A 17,543-nucleotide genomic window follows, 5' to 3' on the forward strand; every position below is an offset into this window, starting at 1 on the left:
GTACGTGCAAAGCTCTAAAGTCAGTGAGAGACACGGAAGCAGTGGAGAAGAGCAAACACACTAGATCCACATATAATGAAATGGCCTGTGATTTAGAAATTACTGAGGCATGCATACCCAATACTTTACCCACATGTGACGGTCTATGATGAAAGGGAGAAAGGGAATACTGGCAAATGGCGTTATCTCAACTTGTGGTGCGAGAGGTATGTGCTATGATTGTTAGCATCAGAAAGAAAAACAGGAAGAGCAACGAGGGCTTGAAAACATTGGTGGAGAATGAGAGTATTGAAGTCTAGAGATATTGCCTCATCATGAGTTCCATGTGGGCTTGAAGAGAATTTCGGTTGTGTGCAATTGAGACGTCCGCGATGTCAGACTGAGCAAACACATCATCTGTGTTTAATTGGGAGGACAAGTGGCTTGGGTATTTCTGTAAACAAGTTCGCGTCTTGTGGATCTGGAGGGGGGAACAAGGAGATACGGTTGATGGTTATTGGGGCTGAGGCGGACTCAGTCAAGACTCAGTGATCAAGGCTGTGAAACAACTGAACTCGGTGAATCTGAGGGACCCACGAGAGAACCTTCGGGTGCATGTGGTTATGTAGCATTACGAATGCGACCAACTAACGCGACCCAGGAAGTGGAGTCAGTAATAAAACTTGAAGTAGCAAGGAGGTGTTGAAGAAGATGCGTGACCATGTTTTGGCTTGTATGGGGTCCAGGATTCGGCCAAACACTAGCACAATCACATGACGCACACCGTTCTTCTCCGCCGGGATTAATAACAATCTGTTCGATTACTCACGATGGTTCGATATGAGCTTTCAGAGTGGGAAGTGCTTCATCGACTATGGGGTAAGTTTGATACCACACAACTTAATAGCCTCTAATTGCAAGCCTCCTTCAGATTTCCAGCGATCAGGTCAGATTTTCAAACGTTACTGGGTTATTGGATGTGGGGACCACGTGGATATCCACTGGTTTTGCCAACACTGACGTCGCTTATTACTTGTCTCCACCCCTCTAGTGGTGCTGGTTTGGTATCGGTTTCTTTACATTCCTACGAATAAACCCTAACTAACATGTGCCAAGCTACACGTCGCTCCAAGGTTCTCCATGAACTCTTTCTTCTCTACTGTTTGTATCAACGGCGCTCGCTGACCTCGCCGACGATATACGACGACTCTTCGCTTCTCGACCAGCTCGATTCGGCGGTGCCAGCGCCATTGGCCAAGTTCAATGCTTTGCCGAGGCTTCCGCCAGATGAGCTACACCTGAGTGGTGGTGGGCAATCCAGCCAGCGACGTTCACTTCGGAAGTTAGGCTTGACACGATCTCCAGACCGAGTTTGATGTCGGACAAGTGACGGCGCTCAAGTAAGCTCTTTTCCTTGAGTCTCCAACCGTCTAAACTGACCAACGTTTAGGGAACACCCGGAAGCTTTGTCTGCTCGTCAAGCCACTTCACAGTCCCGGGAATCCCGCAGCTCGTGCGCCAATTTATTCCGAAGAAACGAGTCCAACTTCAAGCAAGCGTATAACTATCAACCACACGGCAACGAGTGTAGAGTCTGGGGTTCTCTTCAGATGAAACGGGTTACAGGTACGCATTTGAATCCCATTTCTGGGGGCTTTCCCTGACCAATGACGAATGAAAGCCAATCTTCACCTCAATCTCTCGGCCATGGTTATGCGAGCAATGAACATGTATACCATAACCGTACGTCCTTCCCCCTTCCCCAACATCCAGGCTTACGTCGCCCCTAGAGATGAACCTCTTGGACGTCATCACAGCCTTCTCATTCGGGTGCCATTTCCCCGACATCACCCAACCATCGGACAACTCTTTCGAATCCACAGACGAACGTAAGTACGACTTCGCTTTCCAATCATACCCTACCTAACATCCCTCCAAAACAGGTTTCGTGGCATATCAGTACTTCTTACACGTCGTCCTGACATGACAACCTACATCCCCCCTTGTTTCGTGCCCCTCCAAACGCACCAGTACAGCGTAACGCATTACACCGGCATAACACACCGAATATGAACATACCTCATAAGATGCTTTGCAAATATACAAAGTCCATGACTTTTCTCTACCGACCTGAATAGCGCCGGCCGGAATGTTTTTTCCCCGGTACAAAACCCAATTTGCAGGACCGCGCCCCTCATTGACAGAAGTAGGCAGGACGCGCTTTGGCTTCCTCCAACCAGTTGCTATAAGCCCAGTTCTCTGCCCTTTTCTGTGACAAGCCAATGGGATGCGAAGAACATCAAACACTGCACCCCTTCTTTGTGCCCTTCGTGTTTCTTGAAGGCGTATACATCACCAGCAATGGCGGCAACCCCTGCAGCCAAACCACCAGGGGTATATTCCATGAAGAGAGTTTGACCGGGGAGTATACGAGGTTAACGTCGGGCGGTGCGAGTGTGATGGGAAGGACTCCTAGTACGGACGAACATGAAGGACTGACGCGAGCTTTCCGCCTACTCCGAACACTGCGATTAGTACCAATGGAAATGGGAGTGGGGATGTAAGCTGTCCGCCGAAGAGACCGATGCCTGTTGGGCCTAAGAGGGACGATTGACGAGGATGGGGAAGAGGGGTCGATATTGGGTACCATCCTGTAGATATATGTATTGGGCTCCTTGTCGCTTTGAAGATCTTCATTGAAAATATGGATACAACATGTATGCGAACGAACAACACTGGAACGAACGAATGAACAAAAAACAAAAGCAGAAACAAAACACACAACCCGGCAACAAAGCCCCCTCGCTCACCAACACCAACAATCAATCCTCGATCCCAATCATCCTCCTAACCAACAAATCCAACTTCCTCGTCCTCAACAACCCCTCCAACCTCAACACCATCTCATCCTTCGTCCCACCTACCACAATCGCCGGATTACTCTCCGCATGAGCAGATAAATTGCGTCGAAGCGCAGCGCACGTCAGGGTGCTACACGCCTCTGGGTCGGTTATCAGCGGGGAGGACGGGTGCAGGAGGTACGCTTTCGGTATATCTTTTAGACAACCCCATCAGCATCAGATCGCCGCGAAGAAGGAAAAACTCATACTATCGATATAATCCTCACACCCCCACGGAACCTCAATATCCACAACCCACCCCTCCTCATCCACCCTCTTCGCCAACGTCCTCAACCCGTTCATGTCGATGCTCGTATCCGCGATGGAGAGGTAACACAGTTTGGAGAGGAGAAGGATGGCGGGGACGGATGTACTGTCGATGTCGGGGTTGGTGGCGAGTGTTAGTTGGGTTAGGGTGTGTTTGAGGGAGATGAGGAGGTATACACTGCGTGGAAAAAGCGTGAGTGAGTGACGAGGGAGGGGGGGAGGAAGACAAGACTTACGCCTCGTTTCCTATCCCTGTATTATTCAGAAAGAGCACGGAGAGCTTGGGGAGGTGATGGATATGGATGAGATCGAAGTCGTGTACGCGTGTTCCGCTGAATGAAAGTTCGGTTAGGGAGAGGAAAGTATTTGGAGTGCTGAATGCTGCGTGAATGAAGAAGGATCAACGACGCAATATGGAACATAGAGAAGGTAAAAAACATGCCTGGGAAAAGGTCCTTGCCGCATAGATTGAGCCCATTCTCGTCAAAAAGGGAGTTGACGAGGGATATGCGCTCCACGTCGGTGGTCCGCAGAATGTCGAGGATGCGGCCGTTAATGTGTCCTTTAACCGATCAAATAAAGTGAGATATATGCGTAGTAGTAAGGAAATACCATGCTCTGAAAGAAAATCCGTGATAGCTTGATGTGAAGCGTCCTTGATCTTTTTCAGTCGTTCGGATAATCGAATCCCAGGAATAACGGCGTCCAGATCCTTGATGAGCTTATCCAAGTCTGGTTGGGTCAAAGATTTCGGATGGGCTTCAGGTTCAAGCTTGCTAGCCGGAGAAGAGGCGATAAGATACGTGAGAGGTTCCCTGTTGTTGTGAGTGATGTCGAATTTCGTAGAGGCGTTATACGTAGCCTGAGACTCGGCCGATCTGGAGTACTTGAGTGGGCCTTGGAGGTCGCTGAAGGATGATAAACGTCTGCGTTTCAATACCAGCGTTTCAATAGAGCTATGGCCATCGTGTTTCCGAGTACTGTTTCGTTCCAGATCGTTGACAAAGGCAGAGTACGGAGGGGGCAACAGAGGGTTCAAGACACCAGGATCGATAGCCCGAGCATGAGATACATATCTGCCGACAATCCAGTCCACGTCGTCGTCAACGTCACTTTCCAAGGTAGACTGGTCGAGGGTCCTAGCAAAGGAAATGAAGAGTTCTTGACCGCGTCGCCTAGTAATACTAATAGAAGTGGGTCTGTGAATCCGAACGCGGTGTCGCAGAGAGCTGAGAGAGGTAGGTATTCGTAACTGAGGCCATTGTCGTCATAAAGGAGGTTTATGACGGATATATCCACGTCGGTGGTACGCAGAAAGATGGAGTTGCCGCGGCGGGCCGTTCCTCTTTGACCTTGCACCATCGCCGGCACCCTCAAATGGCAACCCTCACAGACCTCCCTCACTCACTAGAACCAAGCAGGAAGATGACCTGGTCTACAGTTCAAGAGAAATTTGCCTCTGACCGAAATGAACCAGAACAGTCTCTTTTTCCGTACCTTCAGTCCCTAGGTTCTCTCAACGGTACTTTACAAGTTCTGCGGTCATGGCATGCTTTACAGTCCTCGGTCCATCCCTGTAACGTGTCAATGCACCCTCCACGTCGACCGTCCACCCATTACACGTTTTGTTAAATCTACTTCTGCTCAACCGGGATCCACGACGAAAAGATGCGAGGAGCTGCCCAAATCCTGATGTCAATGAAGGGCGGTGGCCCGGGGGAAATAGAGGGAACGGTGATGTGGTACGCAGTGTCGCATGAAAAGGCCGAGGAGGAGGACTGGACACGTTCCGTGGCACTAGTGAATAATGATGGAAGGGGCGGAAAATTTGGTTGGATCGGATGGAGAGGCGAGAGTGAGTCGGTTTTCACGCCTTTTCTTCGTTGATTGCCAGAATTGAAACTGTTGGAAGAGTACAGATACTATCAATACCCGGACTCGCTCCACCACCTCCAGCACCTTTGAAATTGCCAAAGAAACGCAAGCGGTCAGCCGGCTGTCCCCCTTCTCACCTTGAAAGATGGCTTGGAAGTCGTCATGGACAAACTGTCAATGTGGCAGTTAGTCGCCTGCATTGACTTGTCAGGCAAGTTGTGCGACATAAAGCACGAACGGGACTGGATGCAGATATTCTGTAAAAACATTTTCAAGCCCCAGTACGTNTCGTGTCCCCTCGCAAATCATACCTTAAACTGATTATGGGTCTCAAATCAGGCACAAAGCGGTACTACCAGATTAAAGTGCCATCCTTCGGTTCAAAGTCTTCGCGCAGCCCTTGTCAGACCGCGCATCGTCCCCAGCCACTGAACGATCCGCCTCCCCATAAACCGCTAACCCTCCTTAAAAATCAACCCGCGTCCTATCCACTTCCAGCCAGCGTTACCCAGCACTTTCCACGACCACAGGCCGCAGTAACACAACGAAACCTCACGCGGCTACACTTGCTCGTTCTCGCTCCCTGTCCATCCTTCTCGAGCGAGAACGAAGACGGAAAGAACGCGCGGGGAGCGTGGGGTCGATAAGAAACGTGTGTGAAACAGAGAGGTTAGCATGTCGCGCGTGTCAAGCCCATGCCCAATATGCAACGGACGAAGAGCAAGAAGGAGTTAGCGGTTGGGAAAGGAGAGGAGAAGGCGGTTGGGAAGACGACCGACCTCGAGGGACGTGGGTGCGGCTTTTGTGGAAGAAATGCCTGCTGAGCTGCGTGCGAGGCCTTCTTCGCTGTCTCAAGTGTAATGCCAGGTGGATTCACAATCGAAAGGGGGTCAACGACTGGCGACTGGTTGGTCTTCTTCGTCTTCGTATTGGGCTAGGGACCTATTCGGTTTTGGGAGGTCCAAGATGGACGATGAGGAGACCTTGGAAGACCCGGAGGAGATCTAGCAACTGCATAGTTTGCCGGACGTTCTACTGCTGAATCCCGAGCCGAGGAATGTGTTGACAGACAGCACAGCAGTGGCAACGCGCTTTCAATCTGTGCATCATATTTTCCTTTGCATCTCTCGCTGGCGATTCTCCCCAAAAGCAATAGCTTTTGCCTATTTTGTCGTCGTTGGAAGGTCAACTCTATATTTTGGACTCACCCGGTGCCGTTGTTCTGCTGTACATTGTGCCAAAACAAGCCAATCGCATCGCCATCTGGGTTCTTTGATTGTTGACATTCACTCGCACATTGCGCAAGACTCGCCAATCACCAAAATTATGAAGATATTCTTCCCTCAACGAAGGCCCATCAACCAGAGGCAAGACGAGGACCAGCATAGTTTATACTTTTGGCTTGCAAGGCTCTCAACATTGCCTTGCTTCGCCAGTTGAACGTCTTTGGCGCGGTGGTGCGAACTACGAGAATCTTCTCTCGTGCCGGCGGGCCAAGTACGTTCTGTGCACTCGTGTTGGATTGTCAGACTTTCGGAACTCGGCATGTATCGTGTCTTTTTTTCCTTTTTTTCTGGTACTCATGCTCATTGAATTTGTTTCCTATCAGGTACAGGTACGTCAAGCGCTGATATGATGCCCACAAAGCTATGGAACTTCGGTTGGCCATAGGGGCTTATTGTCAACAAGCGATAGTATGTTGTCTTTTACTCGGTTTCTCGACATTTCATTGATCATCTGGTGGTCGAAATAGACCCCTTTATCGGAGGTCGCTGTCTTTTCGTCTTCTTTCCCTTTGCGGCCTGCTATCAAACGTGGTACAGGAAGACGCTTAGGGGTGCGGTGGCCGCGAATACACGAGGCATATCTGTGCTTTCAAATCAGTATCGGGAGCACATATAGACAAACGCCCGTTTGCCCACCGTTAGTCTTGGACGCTCTGAAGACTTGATGATGTTTGTGTATGGGTTTTGGCTGCTTTTGTTCAAGTGTATGTCAAGAGCGTCCGGGGTCTGGATTTGGGAACGCTGCTACTGGATATGTGGATTGTTCAAGTTGAACATGGGAGTATTAAATTTTTCGATGGATTATCTACCAACTTAGCATCTGAGAGCTTTCATTCTAGGATTGTTTTTGTATCATGGGGGCTCCTCTTAGAAGGACTAGTAGCCTCATTTTGAGAATGTATTTTTCCATGTTTCCCTGTGATAGATAGACGGTTAGAAGGAGATTGCATTATAATGCAAAGAGATACAAAAAAGGGGGGTAGTTTATCAAAAGCAATGCGTAACAGAATCAAATGGTAATTATTGAACACCGCCAGTGATTCGGCAAAGAAAAGAAGACTGTCCAAAAAGAAGCTGAGGCAATAATGATAATGATATAACACAAGAGGAGTCCTAGAAAAATCGACAGGCGACGCCGAAAAGGAAAGATAAAATGCCTAAGTTACCGTAAGGACTGAAAGCCAAACTTGTCGATTAACTGGACCAGGTGCAGTTGGGTACGCCAAAGCTCATGAAACTATGCAGTACGCATGATTCCCTCTTCAGCCTGACTCTTCGTCAACGGGTATCGTAAAGTGAGTGTCGTCCTCAGCATCCGCAGAATAAGGGCTGTATGTTGCGAACGCGTCCATCGGTAGGTGTTGAAGCAACGGGAAATGCGTTAAGACGTCGAGAGGGAGTGTACTGAGAGGTTTTGGCTGCTTTTGTTCAAGTGTGTGTTAAGAGCGTCCGGGGTCTGGATTTGGGGCTTTTTGGGACCTTGATGCGGGTGGAGATGGACTTTCCCGCAGCTGAAATTTAGCCGAGGTGTTCGACGGGATGTTATCGAACAGCATGGTCTTTGTAACTGCGGTCCATCTTAGGAGGAGACTGTAGTCTCTAGCCTCGAGATGAGAAAACAGGCCCCCAGCCCTAGATGACGACGAAGCAGGCCGTCCAGTCGCTTGTCGTTGACTGCCGGTTGTGAGTTCAGCTGGAATGGCAATTGAGACTGCGAAGAAGACCTCGCACGCGGTTCCTCCACCAAAGTCACGCCCACGTCCCTCGGGCTCGTTTTCCCACCCGCCTTCTCCTTCCCTTGCCCGACCCCCAACCCCTTGACCTCTGTCCGCTGTATCTTCAGCTTGGGCTTCAGCACCCGCGGCATGCTAACCTCGCGTTTAAACACGCGTTTCTTGTTAATTTCCACACTCCCCGCGCGTTCCTTCTCTCCCTTCGTTTCTGCTCGAGAGATGTGGACGGGGAACGACAGCGAGCAAGTGTAGCCGCGTGTGGCTTCTTTGCGTACTGCGGCCATAGAAAGTGCCGGGGAATGCTGTCTGGAAGTAGATAGGGCGGAGGACGGTCAGCGGTTAGGGTAGACGGATCGTTCGGTGGCTGGGGAGGTGGCACATTGGTCTGGTAGTACCGCCTTGTACCTGATTTGAGGCCCAGAATCAGTTTGGTACGATTTTTGAGGGGACAAGAAACGTACTGAGGCTCAGTAATGTCTTCGCGGAATATCTGCATCCAGTCGCGTTCGTCCGTTGTACCGCGCAACTTGCTTGACAAGCCAAACTGACGGCTAACTGTCACAGTGGCAGTTTCTCCATGAAGACTTTCAGATGGACTTCCAAGGTGAGAACGGGGACAGCCGGCTGCGGACGAACAGACCGCTTGCGTTTCTTTGACGATTCCAAAGGTGCTGGAGGTGTTGGGCGGGTCCACGTCCGGTCCTCCTCCTCGGCCTTTTCATGCGACACCGCCTCTCCATTTCCCCCGCGCCAACACCGTTCATCAGGATCTTGGGCAGCTCCTCGCGGTATTTGGCAGCTTCGTTTCTGTAGATCCGGTCGTGAGCAGAAATGGGTCAAGCAGTGCATGTAAGACATTGGCGGTCGACGTAGAGGGTGCATGGTCACGTCGCAGGGATGACCCGAGGAGGTGTAGAGGCAATATGGACTTGAAAGCGAGTCAGCACCGCAGCACACGTGAAATGAAGTTGATAGAACCTTAGGGAGTCCTAGGAATTGAAGGTACATTCGAAAACAAATTGTTTTGTGTTTCTTCGTTTCGGTCAAAGGGGAAGAAGTCATTTGCGATGCTTTTCTCTTGAACCGTAGACCAGGTCTGTCACCCTTCTAATTGTCTGTGAGGTTGCCATTTGATTGTGCGAGTCAGAGAGCTGGCAACTCCAGCACAAACGGAATTCCTAACAAACATCGTCATCATGTCTGAGATTGAAAGGTGTTTGCCAACCGCTGTGCTCAACACGTGGAAGTATTGGGGGTCTCCAGGCGTCAGGTACTCGTTTCTTTCCTTCGCCCACTTCATACCAGTGTCTTCTCCACCTCAGCATGAGTGAAACGAATATTTTTCCGGGCGCTCGTGACGTTGTCGTGAGCGGCACAATCTACGCAGCCAGCACTGTGTGTGAAATTGTCGGGTTTTTGTTCGTAGAGCAAGCTGATGGCCTGAATTTCTCGCAGATAAACATCTATAACAACTTAGCAATATCTGATGCGGTAATCCCCCTTGTGCCAAACCCGAGCACTCGGTTCACAGGTCGAATGGAGATTATCAAAAAACTCAAGGAACATTTTTTCGCTAATTCCACGGATGGTGTTCAGAAAAGAAAGTACTTTCTACTGCATGGAATGGGAGGTATTGGAAAGACTCAAATTTGTTTGAAGTTTATTGAGGAAATGTCTGATGAGTGAGCACATTATCACATGTGCCTGATCTTTGTTACTAAAGGCTGCTACCCCCAGATTTTATACTGTTTTCTGGATTGATGCATCTTCTGCTGGCAGCATTCTACAGGGGCTTAAGGGCATTTGTCTTCTTCCTGAAGCTAAGGCTTTGGTATTGAATGGGTCACCTGAATCTGCTCTGCACTGGATTGGCTCTTTGAAAGAGAACTATCTCATGGTTTTTGATAATGCTGATGTTCTATCTCCTGCTGAGCTAGAGGGATATTTTCCACCTGGTAGATGGGGAAACATTCTGATCACTAGTCGCAATGCTAGCATCCAATGCTTGACTTTGCAAGAGAATTCTCTTGAGGTGACACAGTTGGAAGAAAGGGATGCTATTGTACTACTTCTGAAAGCTAGCAGTTTAAATATGGATTTTAAAGCAGAAGCTTCTAAGATTGTGGCAGAGCTATGTTGTTTACCTCTTGCTGTTGATCAGGCTGGTGCATTTCATTGCTTCTGGAGCTTCAAACATTGGAGACTATCTTGATAAATATATCCATCATCGAGAGACATTGTTATCACATTCTGAATTCACTGGGGCATCTAAATATAACAAAAGTGTCTATGGAACTTGGGAGTTATCATATGAGGAAATCCAAAAGAGGGCTGGATCTCATGATTTTCACAAAGCTAGAGCAGCTGACAGTGCATTATTTCTACTGAAATTGTTTCCATTTTTTCATCATGAGAGTGTCAGTGAAGAAATTTTTTGCTATGCTGCTACTCAAAAAAATGAAACAATGTCTCACCCTGACTTACCACTGGCACATTCTGTTCTAGATCACAAACTGCTGTCACTCAATATGGATGGTACTTGGGATAATCTACACTTTAAAGAGGGGGTTCGAGTCTTACTGTCATTCTGTTTAATCAAGAAAGATGCATCTGGTAGGGTGCATAGTATGCATCCACTGGTAAATGCATGGGGTGGGGATAGGATGAGTGTCAGTGAAAAGCAAAAATGCTCTTTGTTGGCATTTGCTATATTATCTGCTTCTCTGAAAAATGATGAAAGTCAGTCATATAGCTTTAGGAGAACTTTGGTGACACATGTCAGAAAGAATATGCAGTATAACAACAATTACTTTGATGATGCTTATGAAAGGTTTGGCTGGTTACTCTGTGAACAAGGATATTCAAGTGAAGCAGAGAAGCTGCAGATCCAAGTTCTGGATGCCAGGAAGAAAATTCTTGGAGAAGAACACCCAGACACAATCTTAGCCATGGGAGATCTTGCATCAACATACAGTGACCTGGGAAAACATACAGAAGCAGAGAAGCTGGAGATCCAAGTTCTGGATGCCAGGAAGAAAATTCTTGGGGAAGAACACCCAGAGACAATCTTAGCCATGGGAAATCTTGCATCAACATACAGTGGCCTGGGAAAATATACAGAAGCAGAGAAGCTGGAGATCCAAGTTCTGGATGCCAGGAAGAAAATTCTTGGAGAAGAACACCCAGACACAATCTTAGCCATGGGAAATCTTGCATTAACATACAGAGACCTGGGAAAACATACAGAAGCAGAGAAGCTGGGGGTCCAAGTTCTGGATGCCAGGAAGAAAATTCTTGGAGAAGAACACCCAGACACAATCTTAGCCATGGGAAATCTTGCATCAACATACAGAGACCTGGGAAAACATACAGAAGCAGAGAAGCTGGAGATCCAAGTTCTGGATGCCAGGAAGAAAATTCTTGGGGAAGAACACCCAGAGACAATCTTAGCCATGGGAAATCTTGCATCAACATACAGTGGCCTGGGAAAATATACAGAAGCAGAGAAGCTGGAGATCCAAGTTCTGGATGCCAGGAAGAAAATTCTTGGAGAAGAACACCCAGACACAATCTTAGCCATGGGAAATCTTGCATCAACATACAGAGATGTGGGAAAATATACAGAAGCAGAGCAGCTGGAGGTCCAAGTTCTGGATGCTAGGAGAAAGATTTATGGAGAAGACCACCCACACACAATCATAGCCATGCAGAATTTAGCTGCAACACAGAAAGCCATGAGTCAGTCCACAAAGATGGATGATGCAGAGAACCAAGTTCACAATACAGGCCATGGAGTTTCTGTGACCCAAGATGTGGAGGAGGGAAATGTGGACAATGAATTTCCACATGCCAGCAACAGAGTTCTGGTGGGGGCTCCAGCTACTGTTCCACCTACCACTAATCTGGATGATGCAATCATTCATTCTGAAAAGAAAGGTATTTAGTTGAGCTGCTACTTGCTTTTTCATATTTTTGATGCTCATATTCCCAGGTCACCTCTTTTCCAGCATTGCCAAGAGAATCTCAAAATTTAAACCCAAGCTGTCACTTGGAATTCATAAGAAGAGAGGTAACACAGCTCAGTCCTGATGACTCCTCTGTCTTTTTGAACCTATGGTATTTTTCCCCATCTCTCTACTCTGATGCATAACTAAAATACAGGATACATAGATATAACTTCATAACTGAACAAATTTCATCATACTGATGATGAATGTTGGATATGTTTCACAATTAATTTTGCTTTATTTTGACTTGTTCAGCTGTGCAATACTCATGTCTCTTGAATGTAGTATTTAGTGCAATATAATGGACTTAGTGCAACAAGTTTAAGGCTATCAGAGAAGAAATTCCAGGTTGAATTGAAAGAATTACCTGATATTGGGTGTAAGTACAATGGTTGTGTCATCCATTCTATGGCCTAGCCCTCCTCATCTTCTTGTCAGCTGCTGCTCAAAGTTCTGTGATTTTGCAGCCACAGACCATCCACTGGCTGTGATCATCAGAACAGAGCTGGAGGTGTGTTTGGCAACTTGGTACTCTTGGCTTTATGCATTTGCCAACCTTCAACAGTTCCTACATACAAGTACTAATGTTACCTTGAGCTATCCCCTGAAGATAGTATACAACACTTGCAACTCCACTGCCTAATAACAATTTCACCCAACTCACAATAGAGATTGTCAATTAGCAGCTGTTAATATCTGTGTTATATCTTGGAAGAATAAGGGGGTAAGGATGGGACTTCAGGCTAGTCACCACCAGTAGGTACATCTGTATGAATGTAGAGGGGTTATGGTGGGAGTTGCTTTAACAGGCAGAAACATCTTCCAGATGCCATGTATAACAAAATCCAGCAGTGAGCTTTCCAAAAGCCAGCATAGTATCTGGTCAATTAAGCAAGAGGTGATCAAGTACATGCCCCCATTAATTATTAACACAGCAGGTTAGAATGGGAGTCTGGGGGACTGCACATTCATGAAAGAAGGGGGAAAAAAAAGAGGAAACATTGTCATATTATGGTGTCCTCTCCTCGAGCACTTCAAGTCGACCCACTTGCCTATTAGGAAGGATAAGCATTCCTATCACGCTACCCAACAAACAAAACTCACCGATCCTGCATGGCCTCCTGCCACCTCTGCAACTTGGGAATCTCATTAACCTGGAAGCCATATATCTACCAATCCGCCTTGAGGGCAGCACTCACCATATTAATCCCCTCGCCTCCCCCCTCAGCTGCACTAACCTCCACCTGTTCCTCCCTCACCCTCCTCCTTGTCCTCCCGCCATCCGCTGTGCCTGCCCCTCCTGCGCCTGCTGGGGGATCAAGGTTGGATAGACGAGGATGAGTAGATGGGAAGGTGGTTCCGAAATACGCGCCGTCAATGGAGCCATGTCGGGATGATTTGGGTGAGTAGAGGTCTTCGCAGTGGCCACAGTAGAGTTTTACAACTTTTTCATAGGGGATGTTGGTTAGGCCTATGGGGAGGAGGGGTTGTTGGAGGCAGAGGATGTGTGGGCAGCAACCGAAGTCAGCTCGTTTGTATTTTTCGAGCTGGGTTGGAGGGTGAGATGAGGAGGGACAAACCATTTTGGAGAGGCCACGGGCTGTGACTATCCATTGGGCATGTATGAGCCTGTATAAGAGGCATGCTTGGACATCGAGTGAGCTCCAGAGTTCGTCTTGGATGTTGTCGTCTGGTGTGATCTGTCAATGAACTGAACAAATGTGGGTGAGGGGGAAGAGTTATCAGTGATAAGATCGAGGGCCTGCAAGTAATTCACGACCTCATTGTTTAGGCCTGTCAAGTTGAATCGGTCGAGGATAAAGTCCTTGTCTACTTCGCAGAAGTATTCATTGCCCTTTGATGAGAGGAACCATGAGATCCACTAGCGTGAGGATGGGTGAGCGATCACGATAAGAATAGTGTATCGATGAGCGAGCGTACTGAGCTGGATTGGTAGTTGAGTGAGTTCTTCAATGAATCTGTGAGTGAGCAAGCTAGTGTTTGGAAGTCCGGTCTCGTGACTGGAAAAAGACCATAACCAGACCGGACCAAGACCGCAAAAGACCGGACCTGCGGTTACGGTCTTTTATTTTTGAAATGTAAAGACCGCAAAAAGACCGGTTAACGTGAACTGGTCTTGACCGGTTTGGACCAGTTTTTTGTAGCCCCTTAAATACCCTTTAAAACGCACCCAAGAACGTACGATTTGGTAAAAAAACGAGAGAGATATGAATTAAAATGTAAATTACTTTTGGGAATAATAGATGTACCAGACTTATTTTATAGAAGCACCAATACCTAACGGGATTTAACGTTCTTGGGCTCGTTTTGAAGCTATTAGAGATGTTAATAAATTTACCGATTCATAATTTTAAAATATTGGCCTAAAGACCGGTCATAAACCGGTTAAAACTGATGCAGACCGAAACCGGTCTATAGACTGCAAAAAACCGCGGTCTGCGGTCTTTTTGCGGTCCGGTCTGGTCTTTTGACTTCTGGGGAAAAGGCAGACCGGTTACGGTTACGGTTAACGCCCCTGGGCATCAAAAAACCGGACCGAACCGGACTTTCAAACACTAGAGCAAGCTATGTTACCTGGAGTAATCTGAATCTGAGCCTGTTGAGATATCTTCCACTGTGCGATGAATCATTATTTGTCAATTAGTAGGGTGGGACTGGGTCAGGAATGCAACTTGTCATCGTCAATGAAGGAAGAAGAGGAGCAATGCCAAGCCAAACAACGTCTTTGCATTACATAAAATTCAAAAATTCTCTCTTTCTCCGTACTTTCAATATGCCTGCGTACAGCTACAATGTTCCTGCTATCGATGACAAGAACCCATTTTATTGCCTATCTGTATCAGCGAATACCTATCTCAGCTCTCTGCGACACCGTGTTCAGATTCACAGGCCCACTTCTACTACCAGGCAATGCAATGAAGAACTCTTCATTTCCTTTGCCAGGACCCTCGACCAGTCGACCTCAGAAAGTGACACTGAAGACAACGTGGACTGGATCGTCGGCACCTATGTATCTCATGCTCGGGCTGTCGATCCTGGTGTCTTGAACCCTCTGTTGCCTCCTCCGTACTCTGCCTTTGTCAATGATCTGGAACACAAGAGTACTCGGAAGGACAATGGCCATGGCTCTATTGAAACAATGGTATTGAAACGCAGACATCTATCATCCTTCAGTGACCTCCAAGGCCCACCCAAGTACTCCAGATCAGCTGAGTCTCAGTCTACGTATAACGCCTCTACGAAATTCGACATCACTCACAACAACAGGGAACCTCTCACATATCTTGTTGCCTCTTCTCCTGCTAGCAAGCTTCAACCTAAAACCCATCCGAAATCTTTGACCCCACCCAACTTGGATAAGCTCATCAAGGATCTGGACGACATTATACCTGGGATTCGATTATCTGAATGACTGAAGAACATCAAAAACGCTTCACACCAAGCTAACATGGATTTTCTTTCAGAGCATGGTATTTCCTCACTACTACACATATATCTCATTTTACTTGATCGGCCAAAGGACACATTAATGGCCGCATCCTCGACATTCTGCATACCACCAACATGGAGCGTATATCCCTCGTAAACTCCCTTTTTGACGAGAATGGGCTCAACTTATGTGGGAAGGACCTTTTCCTGGGTATGTTCTTACCCTTTTACTCCCTTTATCTTCCATCTTGCATCGTTGATCCCTCTTCATTCACCAGTGTTCAGCACCCCCAATACTTTCCTCTTCCTAACTGAACTTTCATTCAGTGGAACACGCATACACGATTTCGACCTCATCCATATCCATCACCTCCCCAAGCTTTCCATTCTCTTTCTGAATAATACAGGGATAGGAAACAAGCCGTATGTCTTGTCTTCCTCCCCCCGTCTCTCTGACTCACTCATGCTTTTTCCACACACAGTGTATACCTCCTCATCCCACTCAAACGAACCCTAACCCAACTAACACTCGCCACCAACCCCAACATTGACAGTACCTCCGTCCCCACCATCCTCCTCCTCTCCAAACTGTGTTACCTCTCCATCACAGATCCTAGCATCGACATGAACAGGTTGAGGACATTGGCAAAGAGGGTCGATGAGGAGGGGTGGGTTGTGGATATTGAGGTTCCGTGGGGGTGTGAGGATTATATTGATAGTATGAGTTTTTCCTTGTCTCTTGCAACATTCTGATACTGATGGGGTTGTTTAAAAGATATACCGAAAGCAAACCTCCTGCACCTGTCCGAGGTCTTATCAGTGCCCCCCCTATTCCTGCAGGATTCCAGTCATTCAGGTGGAATTCTGGTGGATTCCTGTGGATTCCGGTGGAATGAAATTTAGCAGTAAGCCCTGCTAAATTTGTCATTCCTGTGTTTTCTCATTCCAGTGGAATCTGATCATTCCGGAATTTACACCGGAATGGTCCCTGGAATGGTCTTCCCAGGAATGGGCAGGAATAGCATTCCCCAGAATGTGCAGGAACTGTAATCTGATTATTTTATTGTTTTCTTATGTATTATAGTTTATTTATTTTCAATGGATAACAAACAATGCTTGTTTGGCAAACACTGCTCACCAAACACGGTCACTCTCTTCTTCCACCACCGCCACCATGCTCGTCGCCGCCGCCAACGCCACGCCATCACCATCACCCATAGCCACCACCACCCACGTCACTCGTCTATCACCCATGGCCACCACGACCACCAACATCGACCACGCCACCCTTCAACAACAACGCGGCGATGCCACGTCATGAAACAACGAGCGCCAGAACCCACGAAAACACCCCCCGCCCACGAAAACACCCCAACACCCACGAAAACGACACCCTGCCCACGAAACGATGCCCAGCACCCACGCACACCACCAGCGGACACGAAACAACGGCCAACGGCCAACAGATGCAAAACCATGCCCGCGGACATGAAAAATGCCCAACAGACAGAAAACAACGACCAACAGACACGTACACCGCCCGTGGACACGAAACAATACACAGTGGACACGAACAACACCCCTGCGCCCACAAACAACACCCAGCACCCACAAAACGCCACCCAGTGCCCACAGAACGATGCCACAGATGACAACGACGACGGGACGATGTGCCCACGTCAATGACGACAACAGACGACAATGGGACGACGAGTCCATGCCAACACGTCTACGCCAATGACGATGTGTCCACGCCAACACGTCTACATCACCCAGCACCCACAGAACGATGTTATGGACAACGATGATGACGACACGACGACGTGTTCATGCAAACGTGTCTACAACCATGTACACTACACCACCCCTCCCCCACCCTCACTCCCCATCACCCCTTCCCCTTCCTCCCCTCTCCATCACCCCCTTCCCCTCCCTCCCCTCTCCATCACCCCCTCCATAACTCTCCACCCCTTCCTACCCCTTTCCTTCTCCATAGCCTGCTCCCCTTGTCCCCACCCCCTTTCCTTGTACCTCTCCTTCCTTAAA

General features: G+C 48.0%; 3 protein-coding genes across 3 annotated transcripts; 2 read left to right on the forward strand and 1 right to left on the reverse strand.

Annotated features, from left to right (window-relative positions):
• Positions 1-12,707: 12,707 nt before the first annotated feature.
• Positions 12,708-12,959, reverse strand: LACBIDRAFT_306472 (uncharacterized protein; the record flags this gene model as incomplete). The annotated part of the gene is made up of 1 exon (XM_001885353.1): positions 12,708-12,959. One exon carries the CDS (start codon positions 12,957-12,959, stop codon positions 12,795-12,797), a length of 165 nt encoding a protein of 54 aa, XP_001885388.1. The 3' UTR covers positions 12,708-12,794.
• Positions 12,960-14,841: 1,882 nt separating this feature from the next.
• LACBIDRAFT_331023 (uncharacterized protein) lies at positions 14,842-15,480 on the forward strand (the record flags this gene model as incomplete). The annotated part of the gene is made up of 1 exon (XM_001885278.1): positions 14,842-15,480. The coding sequence occupies one exon, from the start codon at positions 14,842-14,844 to the stop codon at positions 15,478-15,480; it is 639 nt and encodes a 212-aa protein (XP_001885313.1).
• A 152-nt stretch (positions 15,481-15,632) lies between these two features.
• On the forward strand, positions 15,633-16,818 carry LACBIDRAFT_331024 (uncharacterized protein; the record flags this gene model as incomplete). The annotated part of the gene is made up of 6 exons (XM_001885279.1): positions 15,633-15,708; positions 15,776-15,920; positions 15,980-16,165; positions 16,338-16,402; positions 16,447-16,532; positions 16,582-16,818. 6 exons carry the CDS (start codon positions 15,633-15,635, stop codon positions 16,816-16,818), a joined length of 795 nt encoding a protein of 264 aa, XP_001885314.1.
• Between the last annotated feature and the right edge of the window lie 725 nt (positions 16,819-17,543).

This window comes from Laccaria bicolor, genomic scaffold, assembly GCF_000143565.1.
Source record: "Laccaria bicolor S238N-H82 LACBIscaffold_30 genomic scaffold, whole genome shotgun sequence".
NCBI lineage: Eukaryota > Fungi > Basidiomycota > Agaricomycetes > Agaricales > Hydnangiaceae > Laccaria > Laccaria bicolor.